Raw genomic sequence first — 27,333 nt, 5'->3', positions numbered from 1 at the left:
GACAGCTAGACCTCAAAGTCAGTACTCACAAGTTCACACTGAATGCCATATCCCGTGAGCGCACCCAGATAGATAGTCCCTCAATATTTCTAGATTACTCACACCTATAACACACAATATTTCCTATATATGCCTGTGTTTGTGAGTGAGTGTGTGTCTGTGTGTGTCTGTGCAGGCATGCGCATCAAAGCCTGTAGTGAGATGACTGGAATACATCCAGAGACCTCTGCCCTTTCTTGTTCCTCCTCTTGGTAGCTCTGGCTCTCCCTCCAAGACAAGGGACTTTGCCAACGTTCCTCACCCCTGAGCTGAGATCTCCCTGGCTGACTTGTTGAGCGGGTAGTTTTCCTGTTCAGGATCATTCTTTTTCATCCCATCTCTGTATTTTGACTGGTGAATCATGACCGCATGGGCAGGCAGGGCAGGATCTATTTTCCTGAGGTTGAATTCAGGCTTTGGAAGGTTGTGTACTTGCTGGAATCTCCACTGGTCTAAGGTGACTTGCTTGTCTGAAGTGTCTTCCGTGTGCTCCACTGACTCAGGCATTGTGATGCTGGAGTCTCTTTCAGGCTCCCACTGGGCTGCAACCATGCCCGTATGGTCAGACATGACGCATCTTTGTTCCCCACCTACTGACACACTCCCACCGTCTCTTTCTAATTCACTCTTCTGGATGTAAAAGAGGACATAGGCGTGTTGGTTGAGGGCAGAAGTAATGTCACAGGCGGTGATCTTAGCATCATCCATTTTATACCACTGGCCATTTCCAGCTTTTATGTAACAGAAGTAGTGTCCGTTGTGACCACTCCACCCAGCGTGGACCAGCACGGCATAGAGTATGTAAATGAGAGGTCCTGCGTTCTGCTGAGATGTGTATTGATGCATGTCAAGATACTCAGGATATTGCACTTCCTTAGGCATTTTGCTGCCTGTGAAATTTGAGAACCGTTTCAATACAAGGATAAGGACCTTGGAGGAAGTGTGCAAAGTCAACGTCTTGGAAGCAGGCCCCTTCTTTAGACACCAACTACAATAATATGAATCTTCACCATCCAGCTTTTCCGGCTTCACCAATTGTGCCAAGGCTTGGTTCACACTCTTGGCTGCCTTGATATCCAGGGTAATGTCCAGGTAAGGGTCAAAAGCGTTTGAAACGCCATGGCAGTGGAGACACTGGATTTGAGATCTCCAATATCCTCCAAATATTTGACGGATTAGGGTGTCGTCATCAGAGTGGTGGTCTACGTGCTCAGACTCACGCAAGCATGCTTGCTGCATGGCATCCATAGTGCGCATCAGAAATCCATGCCCATCTTCCTGGTGGTGTCTGTGGAAGCCAGTACCAAGCTCTGGGAGGGGCTGGAGAACACCTCCAGGCTGATAGAGGGCCCGGTAATATGAGCTTGCATAGCACACAGCGTGCAGAATCTCTGATTCTGACAGGTTTTCGAGTGCTGCTGGGACAGCAGATAGCTCGCCAGGGGTGGTGTGTATGTCAGACACTGCAGTGCCGCATTCACATAGCAGGTGTTCCCCATATTCTGAAGCCCAGCGCCAACCACATAAGGTCTCTTCCAAGTTAGAGGAAGTTTCTTTGTGGGATCCAGCCCTGCTGACACAGGGTCCAAACCGTCACGCACGTTGCAAACTGTCTGTGATGATGGTGATGGCTTCTCAGGTAGAGAGTGTCCCCAGTGGACTTCAGCACCATTTACATTTGACTGAGAAGGTTTGAGTTTTGGAAAGACATTAAACTGAGACTTATCCCCCCAGTGGAGAGAAGCAGTCTCCATGTCTCTGGCAGTAAGGTTCACAAGATTTCTCATCTGGGACCTCAAGTTGAAGAAGGATGCTTCCCTCCCTGAGACAGTCTCCAAATTACAGGCTTGCCCAACTCCACAGCCCTTTTATGGCTTGCTCCACCCACTCAATCAGGTACAAGACCCACCAATCAACTACAAACACTTGATTGGATTAAGGGTTTAGGGTGTGCTCACGCTTATCCCCCAGGGAGACTAGTGGATGCTTTTCAATGATTTCTATTTACAGAACACCTAAAACGTGCTTAATTCTTAAGATTATATATAAGGATGTTGAGGCTGGAAATGAATCAGGATGGTGGGGATACATTTGTCTTAGTCTTTCCAAATTAGAGATAAAGAATCCTGGGATATGTTCTGTGTTTGTGTATGTGTGTGTCTCTGTGTGTGTGTGTGTGTGTGTGCACGTGCTTATAAGTATTTCCAGGCATTCACATTTGCAATGTGCTAACGTTCCTAAGGTGTTATTGTTTGTACTTCGTATCGCTGCTCAGGGTGCCATAACAAAATCCACAGACTGAGTGGCTTAAAACACAGACATTTATTTTTTTGCAGCTCTGGAGGCTAGACGCCTGAGATGAAGGTATCATGCATGGAAGGCACAGAATCATGCACACTGAAAGAAGCACTCGCCAACGGATGTGCTGCATGGATGTAGGAGCAGTCATTTGTTCTTCCTAAGGAAATGTTCCTTACTGAGGCATGGGAGTTTTCTGGATCCTACTCAGAGGTTGTCCTGAATGAGAAAATGGAGATCACAGGTGACTTAGGTGAAATCTTTGCTCACCACCTCCAGTGGATCTCAGACTTTGCTGCCTACTGGAATCACGTGGGGAGAATTCCAAAGCTCCCAGTGCCCAGGCCGCAACAAACACACCCTCCATTGGTATCTCTTGCAGTAGGCTTCAGGCACAGGTATTGGCTAACCACCCCGCCCTGAGTCCCATGTGGGCCACCGTGCGAATAAGTCTGCAGGCACGCTTGTCTCACTGAAGTCTGCCTAAGATTCCCTGGGGCTCACCGTCCAAATGCATGTAATGATGCCGTGGGGCCGAGTGTGCCTGAGAATCTGTGTTTCTACTCAGCCCTAGGTCCTGCCAAACATTGCTTCACCCAGTCACTTTAACTTGGATGAGTCAAAGAAATTTTTAAAATGGTCTGCATGCCTAGAAATCAAAAGTGCGTACCATAGGTCAACTTTGGGAGAATTTTATTAATAACAAAAGAACATTTTAAAAGACAGCTTTCTAATGACATGTAATAACCCAAAGGATCAAACCCATGAGAATATCGCGCTTCAGGATTTCCACAGAAATAACCCCACAGAGTCAAAATATCTCATCCCAGGTCAGGGAAGTCTTTACAATTTGCCACAGACTATTTTGAGCCCTTTACCCATTTTCCCCAAATTCTGAAATCAGAGGAGACATACAGATTAATTTTCTATTATCTTTTAGTTGAGACCTTACCCCTGCAATGGAACTAAGTAGCATCAAATGGATTTCAGTGTCAAACAACTTCCTATTCCAGGTTGATTAGCGCCCTTTGAATCGTCACTTGTGCTTCCATCATGAAAGAGGGCAGTGTTTGCCCGTGTGTGTCCCCAAGCATCGTCTGGGCTTCCACCATGTGTACCCAGAGCAGAGATGGGGAATGGCTGATTCCCGAGAAACACCCTGCTCCTTGTGACTTCTCCTCCTCACTCGACAGTCAGTTCCAGGTGTCCTGGGGCAGGAGGACATGTCTTCCTTGGCAGGAGGTGTCTCCCTCCCAGTCACTCTCTTCAGAGGAAGAGGAAACCTGGAGGTCATTCTCCAGGACACTCAGTGGGACACGGGCACAGAGCCCCTCAGACGTCTCTAGTGTGGGAGGCCTCTGCTCAGGAGGGCTTGGCGTCTCAGCTGGAAGGCAGGAGGGAGCAGTCAGGAGTCTGGAGCTCCACCAGCCATTGTCTAATCTCCTGAAGAGCATTGTGAGGGGCTGGCCCAGGACACGGTTCAGTGCTGGGCGATGGGCCACAGAGCAGGGCTGGGCGGTATTCAGGTGAGGTCTGTTGTGTGGAGGCGGGAGGGCAAGGCATTACCCATGGGCATGAATCTTTCTGGTCACCTGGCGTCCTGCAGTGGGTCTACGTCCAATTGTCCGTGGTGGAGGCTGGGGAGTCTGGGAAACCCCCAGATGTGGTCTCTGATTGCTCTTCTTAGGGGCCTGGAAGGGAGTGAGTCTCGGTTTCTTGGGGAGGGTCTGGAAAGTCTGCAGTGGGACCTGGGCAGGTCATTGCCTGCTGCCCTGATGCTGATTTTGGCATCCCGGTCCACAGTAGGTCCAGCAGCCGGCAGGCTGGGATAGGAGTTGACATCCAGATACGTGGCTTATGCGTGGGGTTTGAGGGTGTGGCCCAGGCCATGTGTCTTGGAGGGAGCAACTTGCAAAAATTCAAATATTCCAGCCCCCACCAACTGACTCTTCAGTCAAACACAGCACAACTGGAAAGTCCTCAGACCCCCTAATAAATCCAGCCTTCTCCAATAGCATCACTGTGGACAGCTAGACCTCAAAGTCAGTACTCACAAGTTCACACTGAATGCCATATCCCGTGAGCGCACCCAGATAGATAGTCCCTCAATATTTCTAGATTACTCACACCTATAACACACAATATTTCCTATATATGCCTGTGTTTGTGAGTGAGTGTGTGTCTGTGTGTGTCTGTGCAGGCATGCGCATCAAAGCCTGTAGTGAGATGACTGGAATACATCCAGAGACCTCTGCCCTTTCTTGTTCCTCCTCTTGGTAGCTCTGGCTCTCCCTCCAAGACAAGGGACTTTGCCAACGTTCCTCACCCCCTGAGCTGAGATCTCCCTGGCTGACTTGTTGAGCGGGTAGTTTTCCTGTTCAGGATCATTCTTTTTCATCCCATCTCTGTATTTTGACTGGTGAATCATGACCGCATGGGCAGGCAGGGCAGGATCTATTTTCCTGAGGTTGAATTCAGGCTTTGGAAGGTTGTGTACTTGCTGGAATCTCCACTGGTCTAAGGTGACTTGCTTGTCTGAAGTGTCTTCCGTGTGCTCCACTGACTCAGGCATTGTGATGCTGGAGTCTCTTTCAGGCTCCCACTGGGCTGCAACCATGCCCGTATGGTCAGACATGACGCATCTTTGTTCCCCACCTACTGACACACTCCCACCGTCTCTTTCTAATTCACTCTTCTGGATGTAAAAGAGGACATAGGCGTGTTGGTTGAGGGCAGAAGTAATGTCACAGGCGGTGATCTTAGCATCATCCATTTTATACCACTGGCCATTTCCAGCTTTTATGTAACAGAAGTAGTGTCCGTTGTGACCACTCCACCCAGCGTGGACCAGCACGGCATAGAGTATGTAAATGAGAGGTCCTGCGTTCTGCTGAGATGTGTATTGATGCATGTCAAGATACTCAGGATATTGCACTTCCTTAGGCATTTTGCTGCCTGTGAAATTTGAGAACCGTTTCAATACAAGGATAAGGACCTTGGAGGAAGTGTGCAAAGTCAACGTCTTGGAAGCAGGCCCCTTCTTTAGACACCAACTACAATAATATGAATCTTCACCATCCAGCTTTTCCGGCTTCACCAATTGTGCCAAGGCTTGGTTCACACTCTTGGCTGCCTTGATATCCAGGGTAATGTCCAGGTAAGGGTCAAAAGCGTTTGAAACGCCATGGCAGTGGAGACACTGGATTTGAGATCTCCAATATCCTCCAAATATTTGACGGATTAGGGTGTCGTCATCAGAGTGGTGGTCTACGTGCTCAGACTCACGCAAGCATGCTTGCTGCATGGCATCCATAGTGAACATCAGAAATTCATGGGCATCTTCCTGCTGGTGTCTGTGGAAGCCAGTAACAAGCTCTGGCAGGGGCTGGAGAACACCTCCAGGCTGATAGAGGGCCCGGTAATATGAGCTTGCATAGCACACAGCGTGCAGAATCTCTGATTCTGACAGGTTTTCGAGTGCTGCTGGGACAGCAGATAGCTCGCCAGGGGTGGTGTGTATGTCAGACACTGCAGTGCCGCATTCACATAGCAGGTGTTCCCCATATTCTGAAGCCCAGCGCCAACCACATAAGGTCTCTTCCAAGTTAGAGGAAGTTTCTTTGTGGGATCCAGCCCTGCTGACACAGGGTCCAAACCGTCACGCACGTTGCAAACTGTCTGTGATGATGGTGATGGCTTCTCAGGTAGAGAGTGTCCCCAGTGGACTTCAGCACCATTTACATTTGACTGAGAAGGTTTGAGTTTTGGAAAGACATTAAACTGAGACTTATCCCCCCAGTGGAGAGAAGCAGTCTCCATGTCTCTGGCAGTAAGGTTCACAAGATTTCTCATCTGGGACCTCAAGTTGAAGAAGGATGCTTCCCTCCCTGAGACAGTCTCCAAATTACAGGCTTGCCCAACTCCACAGCCCTTTTATGGCTTGCTCCACCCACTCAATCAGGTACAAGACCCACCAATCAACTACAAACACTTGATTGGATTAAGGGTTTAGGGTGTGGTCACGCTTATCCCCCAGGGAGACTAGTGGATGCTTTTCAATGATTTCTATTTACAGAACACCTAAAACGTGCTTAATTCTTAGGATTATATATAAGGATGTTGAGGCTGGAAATGAATCTGGATGGTGGGGATACATTTGTCTTAGTCTTTCCAAATTAGAGATAAAGAATCCTGGGATATGTTCTGTGTTTGTGTATGTGTGTGTCTGTGTGTTTGTGTGTGTGTGTGTGCACGTGCTTATAAGTTATTCCAGGCATTCACATTTGCAATGTGCTAATGTTCCTAAGGTGTTATTGTTTGTACTTGGTATCGCTGCTCAGGGTGCCATAACAAAATCCACAGACTGAGTGGCTTAAAACACAGACATTTATTTTTTTGCAGCTCTGGAGGCTAGACGCCTGAGATGAAGGTATCATGGATGGAAGGCACAGAATCATGCAGACTGAAAGAAGCACTCGCCAACGGATGTGCTGCATGGAGGTAGGAGCAGTCATTTGTTCTTCCTAAGGAAATGTTCCTTACTGAGGCATGGGAGTTTTCTGGATCCTACTCAGAGGTTGTCCTGAATGAGAAAATGGAGATCACAGGTGACTTAGGTGAAATCTTTGCTCACCACCTCCAGTGGATCTCAGACTTTGCTGCCTACTGGAATCACGTGGGGAGAATTCCAAAGCTCCCAGTGCCCAGGCCGCAACAAACACACCCTCCATTGGTATCTCTTGCAGTAGGCTTCAGGCACAGGTATTGGCTAACCACCCCGCCCTGAGTCCCATGTGGGCCACCGTGCGAATAAGTCTGCAGGCACGCTTGTCTCACTGAAGTCTGCCTAAGATTCCCTGGGGCTCACCGTCAAAATGCATGTAATGATGCCGTGGGGCCGAGTGTGCCTGAGAATCTGTGTTTCTACTCAGCCCTAGGTCCTGCCAAACATTGCTTCACCCAGTCACTTTAACTTGGATGAGTCAAAGAAATTTTTAAAATGGTCTGCATGCCTAGAAATCAAAAGTGCGTACCATAGGTCAACTTTGGGAGAATTTTATTAATAACAAAAGAACATTTTAAAAGACAGCTTTCTAATGACATGTAATAACCCAAAGGATCAAACCCATGAGAATATCGCGCTTCAGGATTTCCACAGAAATAACCCCACAGAGTCAAAATATCTCATCCCAGGTCAGGGAAGTCTTTACAATTTGCCACAGACTATTTTGAGCCCTTTACCCATTTTCCCCAAATTCTGAAATCAGAGGAGACATACAGATTAATTTTCTATTATCTTTTAGTTGAGACCTTACCCCTGCAATGGAACTAAGTAGCATCAAATGGATTTCAGTGTCAAACAACTTCCTATTCCAGGTTGATTAGCGCCCTTTGAATCGTCACTTGTGCTTCCATCATGAAAGAGGGCAGTGTTTGCCCGTGTGTGTCCCCAAGCATCGTCTGGGCTTCCACCATGTGTACCCAGAGCAGAGATGGGGAATGGCTGATTCCCGAGAAAAACCCTGCTCCTTGTGACTTCTCCTCCTCACTCGACAGTCAGTTCCAGGTGTCCTGGGGCAGGAGGACATGTCTTCCTTGGCAGGAGGTGTCTCCCTCCCAGTCACTCTCTTCAGAGGAAGAGGAAACCTGGAGGTCATTCTCCAGGACACTCAGTGGGACACGGGCACAGAGCCCCTCAGACGTCTCTAGTGTGGGAGGCCTCTGCTCAGGAGGGCTTGGCGTCTCAGCTGGAAGGCAGGAGGGAGCAGTCAGGAGTCTGGAGCTCCACCAGCCATTGTCTAATCTCCTGAAGAGCATTGTGAGGGGCTGGCCCAGGACACGGTTCAGTGCTGGGCGATGGGCCACAGAGCAGGGCTGGGCGGTATTCAGCTGAGGTCTGTTGTGTGGAGGCGGGAGGTCAAGGCATTACCCCGGGCATGAATCTTTCTGGTCACCTGGCATCCTTCAGTGGGTCTACGTCCAATTGTCCGTGGTGAAGGCTGGGGAGTCTGGGAAACCCCCAGATGTGGTCTCTGATTGCTCTTCTTAGGGGCCTGGAAGGGAGTGAGTCTCGGTTTCTTGGGGAGGGTCTGGAAAGTCTGCAGTGGGACCTGGGCAGGTCATTGCCTGCTGCCCTGATGCTGATTTTGGCATCCCGGTCCACAGTAGGTCCAGCAGCCGGCAGGCTGGGATAGGAGTTGACATCCAGATACGTGGCTTATGCGTGGGGTTTGAGGGTGTGGCCCAGGCCATGTGTCTTGGAGGGAGCAACTTGCAAAAATTCAAATATTCCAGCCCCCACCAACTGACTCTTCAGTCAAACACAGCACAACTGGAAAGTCCTCAGACCCCCTAATAAATCCAGCCTTCTCCAATAGCATCACTGTGGACAGCTAGACCTCAAAGTCAGTACTCACAAGTTCACACTGAATGCCATATCCCGTGAGCGCACCCAGATAGATAGTCCCTCAATATTTCTAGATTACTCACACCTATAACACACAATATTTCCTATATATGCCTGTGTTTGTGAGTGAGTGTGTGTCTGTGTGTGTCTGTGCAGGCATGCGCATCAAAGCCTGTAGTGAGATGACTGGAATACATCCAGAGACCTCTGCCCTTTCTTGTTCCTCCTCTTGGTAGCTCTGGCTCTCCCTCCAAGACAAGGGACTTTGCCAACGTTCCTCACCCCCTGAGCTGAGATCTCCCTGGCTGACTTGTTGAGCGGGTAGTTTTCCTGTTCAGGATCATTCTTTTTCATCCCATCTCTGTATTTTGACTGGTGAATCATGACCGCATGGGCAGGCAGGGCAGGATCTATTTTCCTGAGGTTGAATTCAGGCTTTGGAAGGTTGTGTACTTGCTGGAATCTCCACTGGTCTAAGGTGACTTGCTTGTCTGAAGTGTCTTCCGTGTGCTCCACTGACTCAGGCATTGTGATGCTGGAGTCTCTTTCAGGCTCCCACTGGGCTGCAACCATGCCCGTATGGTCAGACATGACGCATCTTTGTTCCCCACCTACTGACACACTCCCACCGTCTCTTTCTAATTCACTCTTCTGGATGTAAAAGAGGACATAGGCGTGTTGGTTGAGGGCAGAAGTAATGTCACAGGCGGTGATCTTAGCATCATCCATTTTATACCACTGGCCATTTCCAGCTTTTATGTAACAGAATTAGTGTCCGTTACGACCACTCCACCCAGCGTGGACCAGCACGGCATAGAGTATGTAAATGAGAGGTCCTGCGTTCTGCTGAGATGTGTATTGATGCATGTCAAGATACTCAGGATATTGCACTTCCTTAGGCATTTTGCTGCCTGTGAAATTTGAGAACCGTTTCAATACAAGGATAAGGACCTTGGAGGAAGTGTGCAAAGTCAACGTCTTGGAAGCAGGCCCCTTCTTTAGACACCAACTACAATAATATGAATCTTCACCATCCAGCTTTTCCGGCTTCACCAATTGTGCCAAGGCTTGGTTCACACTCTTGGCTGCCTTGATATCCAGGGTAATGTCCAGGTAAGGGTCAAAAGTGTTTGAAACGCCATGGCAGTGGAGACACTGGATTTGAGATCTCCAATATCCTCCAAATATTTGACGGATTAGGGTGTCGTCATCAGAGTGGTGGTCTACGTGCTCGTACTCACGCAAGCATGCTTGCTGCATGGCATCCATAGTGAACATCAGAAATTCATGGGCATCTTCCTGCTGGTGTCTGTGGAAGCCAGTAACAAGCTCTGGCAGGGGCTGGAGAACACCTCCAGGCTGATAGAGGGCCCGGGTAATATGAGCTTGCATAGCACACAGCGTGCAGAATCTCTGATTCTGACAGGTTTTCGAGTGCTGCTGGGACAGCAGATAGCTCGCCAGGGGTGGTGTGTATGTCAGACACTGCAGTGCCGCATTCACATAGCAGGTGTTCCCCATATTCTGAAGCCCAGCGCCAACCACATAAGGTCTCTTCCAAGTTAGAGGAAGTTTCACTGTGGGATCCAGCCCTGCTGACACAGGGTCCAAACCGTCACGCACGTTGCAAACTGTCTGTGATGATGGTGATGGCTTCTCAGGTAGAGAGTGTCCCCAGTGGACTTCAGCACCATTTACATTTGACTGAGAAGGTTTGAGTTTTGGAAAGACATTAAACTGAGACTTATCCCCCCAGTGGAGAGAAGCAGTCTCCATGTCTCTGGCAGTAAGGTTCACAAGATTTCTCATCTGGGACCTCAAGTTGAAGAAGGATGCTTCCCTCCCTGACACAGGCTCCAAATTACAGGCTTGCCCAACTCCACAGCCCTTTTATGGCTTGCTCCACCCACTCAATCAGGTACAAGACCCACCAATCAACTACAAACACTTGATTGGATTAAGGGTTTAGGGTGTGCTCACGCTTATCCCCCAGGGAGACTAGTGGATGCTTTTCAATGATTTCTATTTACAGAACACCTAAAACGTGCTTAATTCTTAGGATTATATATAAGGATGTTGAGGCTGGAAATGAATCAGGATGGTGGGGATACATTTGTCTTAGTCTTTCCAAATTAGAGATAAAGAATCCTGGGATATGTTCTGTGTTTGTGTATGTGTGTGTCTGTGTGTGTGTGAGTGTGTGCACGTGCTTATAAGTTATTCCAGGCATTCACATTTGCAATGTGCTAATGTTCCTAAGGTGTTATTGTTTGTACTTGGTATCGCTGCTCAGGGTGCCATAACAAAATCCACAGACTGAGTGGCTTAAAACACAGACATTTATTTTTTTGCAGCTCTGGAGACTAGACGCCTGAGATGAAGGTATCATGCATGGAAGGCACAGAATCATGCAGACTGAAAGAAGCACTCGCCAACGGATGTGCTGCATGGAGGTAGGAGCAGTCATTTGTTCTTCCTAAGGAAATGTTCCTTACTGAGGCATGGGAATTTTCTGGATCATACTCAGAGGTTGTCCTGAATGAGAAAATGGAGATCACAGGTGACTTAGGTGAAATCTTTGCTCACCACCTCCAGTGGATCTCAGACTTTGCTGCCTACTGGAATCACGTGGGGAGAATTCCAAAGCTCCCAGTGCCCAGGCCGCAACAAACACACCCTCCATTGGTATCTCTTGCAGTAGGCTTCATGCACAGGTATTTGCTAACCACCCCACCCTGAGTCCCATGTGGGCCACCGTGCGAGTAAGTCTGCAGGCACGCTTGTCTCACTGAAGTCTGCCTAAGATTCCCTGGGGCTCACCATCAAAATGCATGTAATGATGCCATGGGGCCGAGTCTGCCTGAGAATCTGTGTTTCTAATCAGTCCTAAGTCCTGCCAAACATTGCTTCACCCAGTCACTTTAACTTCGATGAGTCAAAGAAATTTTTAAAATGGTCTGCATGCCTAGAAATCAAAAGTGCGTACCATAGGTCAACTTTGGGAGAATTTTATTAATAACAAAAGAACATTTTAAAACACAACTTTCTAATGACATTAATAGCCCCAAGGATCAAACCCATGAGAACATCGCGCTTCAGGATTTCCACAGAAATAACCCCACAGAGTCAAAATATCTCATCCCAGGTCAGGGAAGTCTTTACAATTTGCCACAGACTATTTTGAGCCCTTTACCCATTTTCCCTAAATTCTGAAATCAGAGGAGACATACAGATTAATTTTCTATTATCTTTAAAGAACAGTGAATAGCAATGATAACAATGGGGATCATCGACCCAATGATCATGCTACTCCCAATCATTATAGTATTGGAGATCATGCTCAGCCTCTGAGGAGGGCAAATAACATGCAGATTCTCTTCAAGAATTACAGTCGACTGAAACATTCCACATTGGTCTACCCAACGGGATGATTTCAGGTCAACTTCCTGCCTCCAATGTCAGAGAAACTGATAAGGAGCCCCCAGGGTTGGCTTCCTCTCCACACTGTGCTGCACACACTGCCAGGGCCATGACACATGAGAAATGAGGGCACTGTGTACTCTTGGAAATTACACCTGAACCTTTTTGGTATTGGCTGGTGATACGATGCTCTATGAGGCACATCCTAGAAAAATCAGAGAAAATGTCTTGGAACCAACGGCTGCTTTCAACCAACAATTCAACTACGGCAATCCAACTTCCAAATTGGTAGCTTTCATGTTTAACTGCAATAAATTAAAATACTACAATGGAGGAGAAGGGTTACTGACAATATCCCTCCTTCCGAAAAGAAATTGATCTAAATATGAAATCTAGGAAAAACTCTGTAGAGTTTTATGACAAAACATAAAATACCCCTAATTGAAATAAACGGCCGTGTAAATTAGGAGCAGTTAATACATATCTTAGTAGGGAAAATTCAACACAAAACACTTTCTCTTATAAGTTCTCATCGATTCCACTCTAAATCCCAAGGGATTTTCTCTGCAATGTCAAGGAGACAATGGAAAAATTAAGAATTAAAAGAACAGAACCAAAAAGTGTCTATGCAAATTGGTATAATTCCAGGTGTGAAAGGGATACCTTTATTTTACAGAAAGTACGCAGTTTATTCTGCCTTGGGAAGCTAGTCGTGAGACTGGCAAGTGCTACTCCAATTACGTGGAGGGTTGGTAAGGGGAAATTCAGGCCAGTGGTGTGAGAATCACGGGGGGCACGCCACCCTTGAAGCTGGGAGAGGCCACCAGGAGGCCCAAGGCTGCAGTGGGAGATCAGGGAGAGGCCCCTGCTGCCAAGGTTTCAGGGCAGGAGGATGGGATCAAGCCGTGGCTACGGAGCCAGGACCTAGGGCATTTTGCCAAGTTCATAAATTATTAATTTAATGCAATTTTCAAAGTCCATATGGTTGCAAACCTCTGCAAACCACAATCTGCGGAAACTCCCCAGGGTACCAATAATATGGAACAACGGAGACACTCCACCCACTGAGTGTCCTGGAGAATGACCTCCAGGTTTCCTCTTCCTCTGAAGAGAGTGACTGGAGGGAGACGCCTCCTGCCAAGGAAGACACGTCCTCCCGCCCCAGGACACCTGGAACTGACTGTCCAGTGAGGAGGAGAAGTCACAAGGAGCAAGGTTTTTCTCGCGAATCAGCCATTCCCCATCTCTGCTCTGGCTACACATGGTGGAAGCCCAGACGATGCTTGTGGACACACACAGGCAAACACTGCCCTCTTTCATGATGGAAGCAGAAGTGACGATTCAAAGGGCGCTAATCAAACTGGAATAGGAAGTTTTTTGACACTGAAATCCATTGGATACTGCTAAGTTCGATTGCAGGGGTAAGGTCTCAACTAAAATATAATAGGAAATGGATCTGTATCTCTCCCCCGATTTCAGAATTTGGGGAAAATGGGTAAAGGGCTCAAAATAGTCCGTGGCAAATTGGAAAGAGTTCCCTGACCTGGCATGAGATATTTTGACTCTGTGGGGTTATTTCTGTGGAAATCCTGATGCGGGATATTCTCATGGCTTTGATCCTTTTCGTTATTAAACGTCATTAGAAAGTTGTGTTTTAAAATGTTCTTTTGATATTAATAAAATTCTCCCAAAGGTGACCTGTGGTACACACTTTTGATTTCTAGGCATGCAGACCATTTTAAAAATTTCTTTGACTCATCCCAGTTAAAGTGACTGGGTGAAGCAATGTTTGGCAGGACCTAGGGCTGATTAGAAACACAGATTCTCAGGCACACTCAGCCCCATGGCATCATTACATGCATTTTGACAGTGAGCCCCAGGGAATCTTAGGCAGATTTCAGTGAGACAAGCCTGCCTGCAGACTTATTCGCACGGTGGCCCACAGGGGACTCAGGGCGGAGTGGTTAGCAAATACCTGTGCCTGAAGCCTACTGCAAGAGATACAAATTGAGGGTGTGTTTATTGCGGCCTGGGCACTGGGAGCTTTGGAAATCTCCCCACGTGATAACAGTGGGCAGCAAAGTTTGAGATCCACTGGAGGTGGTGAGCAAAGATTTCACCTAAGTCACCTGTGATCTCCATTTTCTCATTCGGGAAAAGCTCTGAGTAGGATCCAGAAAATTCCCATGCCTCGGTAAGGATCATTTCCGTAGGAAGAACAAATGACTGCTCCTACCTCCTTGTAGGACATCCGTTGGCGAGTGCTTCTTTCAGTCAGCAGCATTCCTTGCCTTCCAAGGAGGGCAGTCCCTGGTTGAACGCACAAGGTCACGAAAAAGAAGGGAAAAGTCAAGATGGCACATTTTGGCAATACCCCAGCCTGCCATAGCTTCTGAAGTGATCCAGTCTCCTTGGGACCCGGGACAGACTTCCTTCCTTTCGGCACTTAGGCCCTGGTCTGGTCTCATGGCCTCTGTCCTGCCCCATAACTCTCTTAGAGATTCTGACAACCCCATTCACGCAGGCCCACCACTGAACAACCACACGCCAGTGCTGAGATGACTGCATTCCCTATTTCGACCTAGGGGATTTCAAATGGCAGCCGAGAGTGGAGAACACTTGAGCTAATACTCCTTTTCACAGTCTCGTGCACACAGAAATTTCTTCAGTGTACAAGGCTCCACACCAGGGAATTAGGAGTTTGGATGTCTAGCAAGGATCCATCTGTTTCTATTTCTCACAAGTTCCCTGGGGATGCTGATGCTGCTCGCTCAAGAATCACTTCCACTAGTACTCAGCCTGGGAAAGAAAGCACAGGACACACAAACCCTGACAGCCAACCATCATCTCGATACAAACACAGTAGGTTAACGTGAAGATCACCCATGGTCTCGCAGAAAGCCTACATTATTCACTTACTCTCAGTACATTGACAGAAGAATACAGGAGGCAACAGGGTCTCAGCAGGACCGCCTTCAGGAAACAACATGCCATACTACATTCAGACGACCTTGCTTGAGCATCTAGTGTGCAGTCACATGTTCCTTAGGTCTCCCTTCTTACAAGGAATTGAGCTGGTAACCTCAATTCATTAGAAGAATTAACACTGCTCTACCTTGGTAGTTAGGACTCTAAAGCCCACGCCAGGAAGGAAGACGTGGAAACGCAAGATGAGGGAGCAAGGACATTGAGGGGAGACAGGCGAATTGCTGGCAGACCGGTATTGGGACCTGGAAGAGTTTCAACAGCTCAGGCACAGTTAGGAAGCCATCCTCGCACCACCATTTTGTCCAATGGCAGTTCCTGGGCACTGGAACAGAAATACAAAATTCTGCACGAGGAGGACGGTTTCCTCTGCAGCCTTTGCAGGCAGACAGGAGCAGTTCCGGTGCCCCCAGGTCATCTTGGAAAAAATTCTGGGGGCTCCTGCACACCATTCACTAGCCTTTAACATCATCGAGAGCCAATCTGGGGTCCCTGAGCTCAAGGTAAAAATTTATGGTGGCGCTGGCTCGCTACGGACACCCACACTGGTCTTTCTGGCAGCTGCAAGCCACTGCTGGGCCTCGGACGTAGTTTGAGATTTGTCCAGAGACTCAGGCAGCCAAGGACACCCATCCTGATTCTCTGCTTCTGGCACGCAATGGCCTCCGCCTGCCAGATGAACAACAAATATTTCAGGAACGTCCTCAGACAGACAGGTTCCTTGCCATAGAGGGAGAGTCTGGGAGCTGCACTCTCTATATCTGTCTCTTTGGGAACCTGCCTGCATATCTTCAGTCGATCAGAAAGACTTCAGAAATAGAGAAAGGCTATTCATTGTCGACTAAAGATAACCAGAACTATAAGCCATAAAGACAACAGGTAAAATAATAAAAATAACAGTGAATAGCAAGGATAACAATGAGGATCATCGACCCAGTGATGAAGCTACTCCCAATCATTATAGTATCGGAGATCATGCACAGCCTCTGAGGAGGGCAAAGGACGTGCAGATTCTCTGCAAGAATTACAGTCGACTGAAACATTCCACGTTGGTATAGCCAACGGGATGCTTTCAGGTCAACTTCCTGCCTCCAAAAACAGAGAAATTGATAAGGAGCCCCCAGGGTTTGCTTCCTCTCCACACTGTGCTGCACACACTGCCAGGGCCATGACACATGAGAAATGAGGGCACTGTGCACTCTTGGAAATTACACCTGAACCTTTTTGGTATTGGCTGGTGATACGATGCTCTACGAGGCACATCCTAGCAAAATCAGAGAAAAAGTCTGGGAACGAACAGCTGCTTTCAACCAACACTCCAACTACGGCAATCCAACTTTCAAAATTGGTAGCATTCACGTCTAACAGCAATAAACTAAAATACTACGATGGAGGAGAAGGGTTACTGACAATATCCTTCCTTCCGCAAAGAAAGAGATATAAATATGAAATCTAGGAAAAACTCTGCAGAGTTTTATGAAAAAACATAAAATATCCCTAATTGAAATAAACGGCCGTATAAATTAGGAGCAGTTAACACATATCTTAGTTGGGGAAATTCAACACAAAACACTTTCTCGTATAAGTTCTCATTGATTCCACTCTAAATATCAAGGGATTTTCTCTGCAATGCTGAGGAGACAATTGACAGATTAAGAATTAAAAGAACAGGACTAAAAAGAGTCTATGCAAATTGGAATAACTCCAGTTGTGAAAGGGATACCTTTATTTTTCAGAAAGTACGCAGTTTATTCTGCCTTGGGAAGCTAGTCGTGAGTCTTGCAAGTGCTACTCCAATTATGTGGGGGGGGGGTAAGGGGCAATTCAGGCCAGTGGTGTGAGAATCACGGGGGGCACGCCATCCTTGGAGCGGGGAGAGGCCACCAGGAGGCCCAAGGCTGTGGTGGGAGATTAGGGCGGGGCCACTGCTGCCCAGGTTCCAGGGCAGGAGGATGGGATCAAGCTGTGGCTACGGAGCCAGGACCTAGGGCATTTTGCCAAATTCATAAATTATTAATGTAATGCAATTTTCAAAGTCCATATGGTTGCAAACCACAAACTGCGGAAACTCCCCAGGGTACCAATAATATGGAACAATGGAGACACTCCACCCACTTTACTGGCGGTTGTACTTAGTCACCCGCTTTGGAGGTCAAGCTGGTCCCTCTGACTCAATGAGCAACTACCTAGATGAGATCACAGGGCATTTCCATTCCCAACCGTCCCGTCATCAAAACACAGACCTGTGCCTAACCGTCTCCTGGGCCTGACCACTAGCGGGAAGTTGTGAAAGTCACACAAATATCAACCAAAGGGAGATGAGGCTAGAAAAAGAAAGTCCCACGTCCTCTACATACTACGGAGTACAGGACTAAGAGACTGAGCCGAGTGGAGCTGCCTGGGTCCACCAAAGGGACCTGGCAGGAACAATTATTTAAGTCACAAGACACAGTGCAAAAGAAGCCAGTCCCAGCAGGACGCAGATCGCACAATGCCTTCTCTGTGGATAACTAGAGCAGTCCCATGCATAGACATCAAAAGGAGAATGGTGGAAGAGGGGTCTGCAGGGAGGGAAGAATTAAGAGTGGGTGTTTAATAGATAGGGACTTTCAGTTGCAGAATATGAAAAGCAGGGTAGAGGGAGGATGGTGATGTTTGCACAGCGAGGTGAATGTACTCAGGGCGGTAGAAGTCTACACTTCAATGCCTTCCAAGAGTAACTACCACGTTACACGTAATTCGCCACAAGAACAAAAGTGCAAAGTGGAGAAAGATAGAGGCATTAGCACAGAGGTTTTTTTCCTTACAGAAAACAGATATTCTTCAAAGTATGCCCAGGAGTGCCTGGCATTTTAAAAAGCCTGAAAATGCTAAAAGACACAGGAGGGTTCATGGCTTCAAGACCTGCTTACATCAAAGGTGGGTAGATGAGATGGATTGACTGAGATCCCCTTAACGAGGTCACGTGACCTTGAATCAGTATAAAAGCCTGCCCGGAAGGGAAACTCCCCCTCTGACCCTTCCGCAGGCACCTTGGAAGCTGCATCCCATCCAGGGGAGCTGTTCCTGCACCCAGCTGTAGAGAATCAGACCGGAGGATCACTACTGGATTTCAGGTGGGTTTCCATTACAAACTGCCCCCTCTGACGATCCCTCTGAGAGGGAGGACAGTAGGAAAAAGAGGGAGCGATGTGGCTTGAGGCACAGGGGTATTGATTCTTTAATTTGCACAGGAATTTTGAGAAAGAGATCCATGAGATACATCCTTTTCAATGCTCATTATCAGACAAAGTTCAAATTCCAGAGGAAATAGACCCCAGTCCCTGATGTGCATGGGGCAGTGAGTGAGCAGGAATGGAAACTCGCTGGCTTTGGCTATGGGCCTCAAAGCCTAGAGAATAGATTAGTTCACACTTAGTTCAAACATATTCAGTTCAGATTTCTTGGAAAGTAGTTAAAAGAGGGTCATGAAGATGACAAATAAAACAAGACAGTTCTGACCATGCTGACCCTGGCAGGCCTCCAGGCCAGTAGAGGAGAAAACATTTTTCCTATCTGAAGTGGAATTTGAAAAGTGCCTCCTCTCGTGTCAAAGAGGAACTTCCAGTTTTTGATAGGAAAGCTTTCTTTGCTTTTGACATTCCAAGACGTGTGCCCCGGCATTCATTGCATCATTCCCGGGGCATGGATTATTGTGTACACCTGGGGAAATTTTGCCTTTCTTTGTCCAAATAGAGTGCATTGTGATAGACTTCACCAAAGTCTCTCAAATCACTCTTTGAAGGATGGAAATGCAAATTGACAAAGGCCACCTCCCGTGTCTGGTCTTGGGCAGCGTGCTTTTCTCGGGCGAGGGAGTCAGGGAGAAGGACAAAATCTCTGGGAGGGAGACATCACCTTGTGAGAAATGTGTTTTGACTGAGTGGTCATGAGGTCCCTTCATCCCCACTTGGAGAAGAAGGTGCATGAGAGACTTTAGTCTCTGTGTCAATCGGAAAGTTTTCTTCTGCTTTTGATTCAGGAAATCCGAACATCAAATCCCCAGAAACACTGAGGTGACAAACCAAGGAGGTGAGGCAGATGGCGGGCCGTTTCACCCAGCACGGGCCCTCCCGGAATCTCTAATGCCCAGAACGGCAAGAAGCATGTGAAGGGACCGGCGGCAAAGAAGGCTCCCCGACCAGAGGAGGAGGATCGCAGGGTAAGCGTTGAGGCTTGGGTCTGTGTGGCATCAGGCATGCGCATCGAATCAAGAGACAGGGTTTGAACATGGCCACTTCTGTGGCCATCACTCCATTGACCTTTCCCATGTGACGATTTCTTGCCTTGGGACCACATCACCATGCACAGGTCCATTCACAGACTCGGAGGAACAACCTCACTTCCTCTTTGCTGTCGTGTATGGCTTGGATTTTGCCTCACTCTTCACTTATGACTCATCTGCTCACCTTGAGAGCTCCAATCCTTCCTCCACTGTCCATCCCTAGCAGAAGCTTTTGGAAGGCACCCTAATATGCTCAGTGTGCTGACAGCTACTGCCATATGTCCTTCCCCTCTCCAAAACCAATATTCACCTCTCAAACTCTGTCCTTCTATTCACTGTGGAAAAGTGCTTGTGATTCCCGCTGACTCAGAGACCATTTCCTCCTCCACCCACAGGTGAAGTGCAAGGACTGCGGAGCCTTTGGGCACAACAGAAGAAGCATCAGGTGCCCCATGAAGCGTTGGCAAGGGGCCATAGCCCCCCTGCCCTTGGGCTCCAGTATTTGCAAGGAGAACGTGAAACCGGGGAATCTGCAGGTGCAGCCAAACCCACGGCTCTTGCAGAAGCCAGAGAGAGAGAAGCAGCAAAGACAAAGGTGAGGAACCTGGGAGCTTGTAACCAATCTTTGGGCTGAAATCCAAGGAGACTCACGTGTCTCCCCAGCTCCACACCGTGTGCACAGCCACCTCCAGGCCAGGACAGGGGGGTGGAGAGAACGAGATAGGAGCTCACTCTCCTCCAGGGTCCACACTCAGGTGCTCACTCAAGTCCTCGGGAGTCACTCAAGGGGGTGGGGAACATTTCAGAATTCTGCCCACGACAGGGAGAGAAGCAATGGAGAAAAAGGAAAGGACTTCATGAGAAAACCTGCAGGGTTCTCTGCAGTTGGGGGAATAATCTGAGGTGAGGCAAAGGCCCAGGGCTTCACGACCTGTCTCAAAACACAACACTGAAGGAGCCTGGGGCACAGGAATATCTGTCCCCACTGGCTACAGGAAATTGAGTGCCTTCCACTTGACATGCTTTTGTTTGCAGGCAACAAGAGCAGCACAGCAATGCTCTACTGCAGAGATTTCCCAGGAGAGCTCAAGGGAGTCCCCAGACCAATTGGAAGGAATTGACAGGGTCCTGTGACGACGTGAGGGTGAGTCTCCCCTGGGCCCCCCTCTTGTTCTCTTCGGGGGAAGCCCAATCTGCCTCAACCCCCTTCTGTGTGAGGGAACTCTTCAATTCCATGCCAACCAATGTGATCAGTTCGTGTACTTGCCAGATCTCGGTATTCTTGCTCTTTAGGATTTGGCACTACTCCTTGCATGTCTCACGCAGCGTTCAAGCACTTTGCCCCGGATCCTACCCCCATTGTCCCACTGAGGGACAAGAAGCCCCATTTTTCCTCCCTGGAAGATCCCCAGGCTCCCTCCAAGACACATGGCCTGGGCCACGCTCTCAAACCCCAGGCACAAGCCATGTATCTGGATGTCAACTCCTATCCCAGCCCACAGGCTGCTGGACCGACTGTGGACCGGGTGCCAAAATCAGCATCAAGGCACCAGGCAAGAGACCTGACCAGGTACCAGTGCCGACTTTCCAGACCCTCCCAAAGAAACCGAGACTCACTCCCTTTCAGGACCCTACGAAGAGCACTCAGAGACCACATCTGGGGGTTTTCCAGACTCCCCAGCCTCCACCACGGACAACTGGATGTAGACCCACTGCGGGACGCCAGGTGACCAGAAAGATGCATTCCCAGGGAAAAGCACTGACCTCCCGCTTCCACACAACAGACCTCACCTGAATATCGCTCAGCCCTGCATTGTGGCCCATCGCCCAGCACTGAAACGGGTCCCGGGCCAGCCCCTCAGAATGCTCTTCAGGAGATTAGACAATGGCTGGTGGAGCTCCAGACTCCTGACTGCTCCCTCCTGCCTTCCAGCTCAGAAGCCAAGCCCTCCAGGGCATAGCCCCCCCACACTAGAGACGTCTGAGGCACACTGTGCCCCAGTCCTACTGAGTGTCCTGGAGAATGACCTCCAGGTTTGCTCTTCCTCTGAAGAGAGTGACTAGGAGGGAGAAACCTCCCGCCAAGGAAGACATGTCCATCCGCCCCAGGAGGCCTGGAACTGACTGTCCAGTGAGGACGAGAAGTCATAAGGAGCAAGCTTTTTCTCGGGAATCAGCCATTCCCCATCTGTGCTCCAGGTACACATGGTGGAAGCCCAGACGATGCGTGTGGACACACACAGGCAAACACTGCACGCTTTCATGATGGAAGCAGTAGTGACAATTCAAAGGTCACTAATCAAACTGGAATAGGAAGTTGTTTTACATTGAAATCCATTTGATACTACCGAGTTCGATTGCAGGGGTAATGTCTCAACTAAAAGATAATAGGAAATGTATCTGTATCTCTCCTCCGATTTCAGAATTTGGGGAAAATGGTTCAAAATAGTCGGTGGCAAATTGTAAAGAGTTCCCTGACCTGGGATGAAATATGTTGTCTCTGTGGGGTTATTTCTGTGGAAAGCCTGATGCGGGATATTCTCATGGCTTTGTTCCTTTGGGTTATTAAACGTCATTAGAAAGTTGTGTTTTAAAATGTTCTTTTGTTATTAATAAAATTCTCCCAAAGGTGACCTGTGGTACGCACTTTTGATTTCTAGGCATGCAGACCATTTTAAAAATTTCTTTGACTCATCCAAGTTGAAGTGACTGGGTGAAGCAATGTTTGGCAGGACCTAGGGCTTATTAGAAACACAGATTCTCAGGCACACTCAGCCCCACGGCATCATTACATGCATTTTGACAGTGAGCCCCAGGGAATCTTAGGCAGATCTCAGTGAGACTACCGTGCCTGCAGACTTATTCGCACGGTGGCCCACAGGGGACTCAGGGCGGGGTGGTTAGTAAATACCTGTGCCTCAAGCCTACTGCAAGAGATACCAATTGAGGGTGTGTTTATCGCAGCCTGGGCACTGGGAGCTTTGGAAATCTCCCCACATGATTCCAGTGGGCAGCAAAATTTGAGATCCACTGGAGCTGGTGAGCAAAGATTTCAACTAAGTCAGCTGTGATCTCCATTTTCTCATTCAGGAAAAGCTCTGAGAAGGATCCAGAAAATTCCCCTGCCTCGGTCAGGAACATTTCCTTAGGAAGAACAAATGACTGCTCCTATCTGCCTGTGGGACATCCGTTGGCAAGTGCTTCTTTCACTTTGCAGGATTCTGTGCCTTCCAAGGAGGGCAGCCCCTGGTTGAACGCACAAGGTCTCGAAAATAAGAGAAAAGTCAAGATGGCACATTTGGGCAATACCCTAGCCTGCCATAGCTTCTGAAGTGCTCTAGTCTCCTTGGGACCCGGGACAGCGTTACCTCCTTTTGGCCTAGGTCATTTCACTGGAAACCCAGAGTTGAGAACACTTTAGCTAATAATCCTTCTCACAATTTCGTACACATAGATTTTTCATGGATGTACAGTGCTCAACGTTAGGAAATTATGAGTTTCATAGTCTAGGAAGGACCCATCAGTTCCCTTTCTCACATGGTCCCTGGGCACTTGGATGCTGATCCCTCCAGACCCTCTTCTAGTAGCACTAAGCCTGATAAAGCAAGCACAGGACACACATTCCCTGACAGGCAACCATAGTCTCTCAAAACAAGCACAGTGGGTTTCAGGGAAGATCACCCATGGTCTCCCTGAAAGCCTAAATTTTTCGCTTACACTCAGGACATTGAGAGAATTGTAGAGGAGGCAACAGGGTCTCAGCAGGGCAGACTTCAGGAAACATCCTGCGTTCCTACCTTCGAACAACATGGATTCAGCATCTACTGTGTGCTCCCACGTTTGTTAGAGTGCCCTGAGTGCGAGGAATTGAGCTGGGAAGCTTAACACATTACTGGAATTAACTCTGCTCTACCTTGGTAGTTACGGACTCTAAATCCTGTGCCAGCAAGGAAGATGTGGAAATAGGAGATGAGGGAGCAAGGACATTGAAGGGAGATACGCGAATTGGTGGGAGAATGGTATTGTGTCCTAGTATATTTTCAGCTGCTCAGGAACAATTAGGAAGCCATCCTTGCACCATTATGTTGGCCAATGGCAGTTCCTGGGCACTTGAACGGAAACAGAACATTCTGCAAAGGGAGGAGCGGTTCCTCTGCAGCCTTTCCAGGCAGGCAGGAGCAGTTCCAATGCCCCCCGGATACATTGGAAACAATTCTGTGGGCTCCCGCTCACCATTTGCTAGCTTTCTATGTCATCAAGAGCCATTCTTGGGTCCCTGAGCTGAAGTCGAAAACTTTGTGGTGTCTCCCGCTGGCTAAGGACGCCCACACTGGGGCTTTCTCACAGCTGCAAGCCACTGCTGGGCCTCTGACATAGCTCTAGATTTGTCCAGAGGCTAAAGCAGCCAAGGACACACTTCCTGGTTCTTTCCTTCTGGCACGCAATGGCCTCTGCCTGCCGGATCGACAACAATATTTCAGGAACGCCATCAGACCAACAGGTTCTTTTCCCTAGAGGGACAGTCTGGGAGCTGCAGTGTCTTCGTCGTCTCTTGGGGAACCTGCATACACATCTTCAGTCAATAGAGTAACACTATTCAATGTGGAAAAAACATAATCAGACATATAAGCCATCAAGACAACAGGTGAAATAATAAAAATAATGGTGAATATCATTGAGAACAATGAGGATCATCAACCCAATGATGCTAATCCCAATCATTATAATATTGAAAATAATGCTCAGCCTCTGAGGAGGGCAAATAACGTGCAGATTCTCTTCAAGAATTAGAGTCAACTGAAACGCTCTACATTCGTATATCAGAGAGGTTGTTGTCAGGTCAACTTCATGCCTCTAAAGACAGAGAAACTGATAAGGAGCCCACAGTGTTCACTTCTTCTCCACACTGTGCTACATGGATTGATTGAGATCCCCTTAACAAGGTCACATAACCTTCAAACAGTAGAAAAGTGTGACAGAAAAGGAAACTCCCACTCTGACTCTTCTGCAGGCACCTTAGAAGCTGCATTACGTCCAGGGGAGCTGTTCCTGCACCCGTTTGTCAATAATGAGACTGGAGGAGCACAGCTGGATTTCAGGTGAGTCTCCATTCCAAGCTGACATCTTAGATTATCCCTCTGAGAAAGGGGACATTAGCAATAACAGAGAGTGATGTGACTTTAGGCAGTGGGGTACAGATTCCTTAATTTTCATATGAATTCTGAGAAAGAGATGGATAAAATATATCATTTCCAATGTTAATTATTACATGAGGTTCAAATCCCAGAGGCAGTAGACCCCAGTCCCTGATGTGTGTGGGGCAGTGAGTAGCTAAGGAAACTTGGTGGGTTTGGCTATGGGAACTGAAAGCCTAAATAAGTGATTTGTTCATACTTAGTTCAAACATATTCAGTTCTCATTTCTTGGAAGCTAGTTAAAAACGGGTCATGAAGATGAAAAACGAAATAAAACACCTCTGACCCTGCTGAACCTGTGAGGCTTCCTGTCTAGTGGAGGAGAAAACAGGTTTTCCACATGAATTTGAATTTGAAAACTGCATGGAATGGCGTCTGAATCCAAGGGGATAAGAAACTTTTCAGAAACCTCATCAGATTAATAGGTTCTTTTCCATAGAGGGAGAGTCTTTGAGCTGCAGTGTCTATATCTGTCTCTTGGGTAACCTCCATACACATCTTCAGTAAATCAGACACTCTTCAGAAATAGAGAAACTCTATTCATTGTTGAATAACGATATCCACAAATATCAGCCACACAGACAATGGAAGTAATAATAAAAATATTGGTGCATATCAATGATAATAATGATGATAATCAACACAATGATGCTAATCCTAATAATTATAATATTCAAAATAATATTCACCCTATGAAGAAGGAAAAGAAATTAAAGAGTCTCATCATCAATGACAGGTACACATCCTGGGTGTGATCGAGGTCGTTTTGAGTCAGAGTGCCAGCTTCACATGATGCAACACACTTGTTCCCTGAAGCCAAAGACCCATAGCAGAAGAGATGAGAAATGCAAACTAGATGTTGGTATGTGCAAACAGGGGTACTCCTGCATGAACTATGGGTGCCTTGGCATTAGGTCTAAGAATAAAAGGACTCTGGTGCCAGTCATGCATTTCATCAGACACATGAGTTTTCAGGAGCTAGGACCACTCACGGATGTTGTAGGGCTTACTGACTTGAAGTCAGGCATCCAGCTTCATGAATGGTGTACACAAACCCAGCTGATTAGCAACAGAAAATACCCAGCATTATGTTACTTCAAAGTGTCTGGCTGCCCTTCTGTCATCTGCCCGTCCCAGATGCCACAAGGATCAGACATCTTGGTCCTATAGATTGGAACTGAGATATTGTAGGGCATCTGCTTGTCCTGCTCCCATTTTGACCCATTCTTGCTGGGAAGCAAGGAAGACTAAGCCCTCCCATCGTCCTGGGTGGAGATAAGGCAACCAAGAATCCCTGACCTTGATGGATCCTGGAACACCACACATCAAAAGAGCTTCTGGGCTCTAAGGGCTGATGTAGTGCCTGGAGCTTAATGTTCCACACAACCAAGGATTCTGAGTCCCAGGAGAGAGGGCCATGTGTGGTTTCAGAGTCTTGCCCATTTGCAGGGATCGCAACCAAAACAGCCACCTGGCTGAACCACAGAATGCTGTTTGGCATCTTGTGGAAGGGAGGGCTCCACCCAGAGTCCCTCCTCCTCTACCAGGCATTCTTCTTCAAGAGGGGTACACACTTGAGTTCCCATACGATCCTATCATCTCCTGCAGGTTGTTTATCTTTTCCCTTCCTGATACTGGTGTTTGTCTCATGGAAATATTTCATGGTGCAATCCTAGGATGCCAACTCAAGCTTCGCCATGAAAGTCCATCTGGGTACTTTGTCATAGACTCAGAGGAATCTACATATAATTTAAATCTTTTAGGATAATATATCAAAAGTATAACAAATAGTATTCACATCATTATGATGGTCATTTTGATCATTACTATCCATCATTATTTTTATTATGACCATTCTTGTCATTGATAATTTTTGTGGTTGTTGGCATACAGCAGTCTATAGAGATTCTCTGTTAAGAAGTGTATCTGATTCAATGAAGATGAGGAGGATTCACCTACAGACACAAACACACGCAGCCAATCCCAGGGTGATGCTGCACCACATGGTGTCCTTTTGGAAGTTGATCTTCTGATATTTCCATGTACCCTGTGGGGCAGGGACCATGCCATGCCTGCTACAGAGGCTTCAGGAATGTGTCTTCTCCTATCTTGAGCATCTGGAAAAAATTAGAAGCACTTTGATGGTCCTAGAAACCATATGTGCAGGTCTGTGAGCCAAAGAAAGGAACTCCTAGGACAAACCTATCCAATACGATGTTATCTATGTCGACTCTGCGGCCCCGTAATCCCTTCACTCAGCCTGGGGTGATGATGCCCTCCAAGGGCCCTGGGTGGAGGTGTGGGAAGTAAGAAGTGGGGCCAGTCAGGAGCCCAGCATGATTAGATGGCGGAAGGGCAGCTGTACAGTGAGTGATGATGTGTTGCTGTGTGAATAATGTGCTGGGCAGGTGGAGCTCTGATCCAGGGGGGAGGTTCTGCTGTCACTTTGGAGATGCGCATGTCTTGTAGCTAGCCCTGCCCAAGAAGCCATCTGGTCAAACTACTGACACCTGTTGAGTGTCCTGGGGAAGGCAGGCCACAATCCTTGGTGCCTCCACCTCCACCCAGGGCTCCTCTCCAAGAAGGTTTTGCAGATCCCCCCATATGACCCATGCCCTCCTGGGGCTTGTGATATTTTCCCCTCCTGCTGTTCCTCTAATCCATCATGAAGCACAACCATGATGCAGTGCCGGGACTCTCCTAACTAGCCCAGGAGTCTCCATCTC

The 27,333-nt window shown here is 47.8% G+C and overlaps 3 protein-coding genes across 3 annotated transcripts; all 3 read right to left on the bottom strand.

Annotated features, from left to right (window-relative positions):
- Positions 1 to 297: 297 nt before the first annotated feature.
- Positions 298 to 1,793, bottom strand: LOC101401789 (ubiquitin carboxyl-terminal hydrolase 17-like protein 6). Its single transcript, XM_004440591.2, is given in 2 exon segments — positions 298 to 1,391; positions 1,394 to 1,793. Coding segments are annotated over 2 exon segments (1,494 nt in total).
- A 1,737-nt stretch (positions 1,794 to 3,530) lies between these two features.
- Positions 3,531 to 6,154, bottom strand: LOC147913304 (ubiquitin carboxyl-terminal hydrolase 17-like protein 6). The gene is given in 4 exon segments (XM_087418244.1): positions 3,531 to 3,721; positions 4,577 to 4,717; positions 4,720 to 5,757; positions 5,760 to 6,154. Coding segments are annotated over 4 exon segments (1,512 nt in total). The 5' UTR covers positions 5,902 to 6,154.
- A 1,739-nt stretch (positions 6,155 to 7,893) lies between these two features.
- On the bottom strand, positions 7,894 to 10,303 carry LOC147913303 (ubiquitin carboxyl-terminal hydrolase 17-like protein 6). Its single transcript, XM_087418243.1, is given in 3 exon segments — positions 7,894 to 8,084; positions 8,939 to 9,079; positions 9,082 to 10,303. Coding segments are annotated over 3 exon segments (1,515 nt in total). The 5' UTR covers positions 10,265 to 10,303.
- Positions 10,304 to 27,333: the final 17,030 nt, after the last annotated feature.

Source organism: Ceratotherium simum, chromosome 28 (genome assembly GCF_057802395.1).
Source record: "Ceratotherium simum simum isolate JZ-2026a chromosome 28, ASM5780239v1, whole genome shotgun sequence".
In the NCBI taxonomy this organism is placed as follows: domain Eukaryota; kingdom Metazoa; phylum Chordata; class Mammalia; order Perissodactyla; family Rhinocerotidae; genus Ceratotherium; species Ceratotherium simum.
Note: the sequence above shows the minus strand (reverse complement) of the source record. Positions and strands in the feature narration are given on the sequence as shown.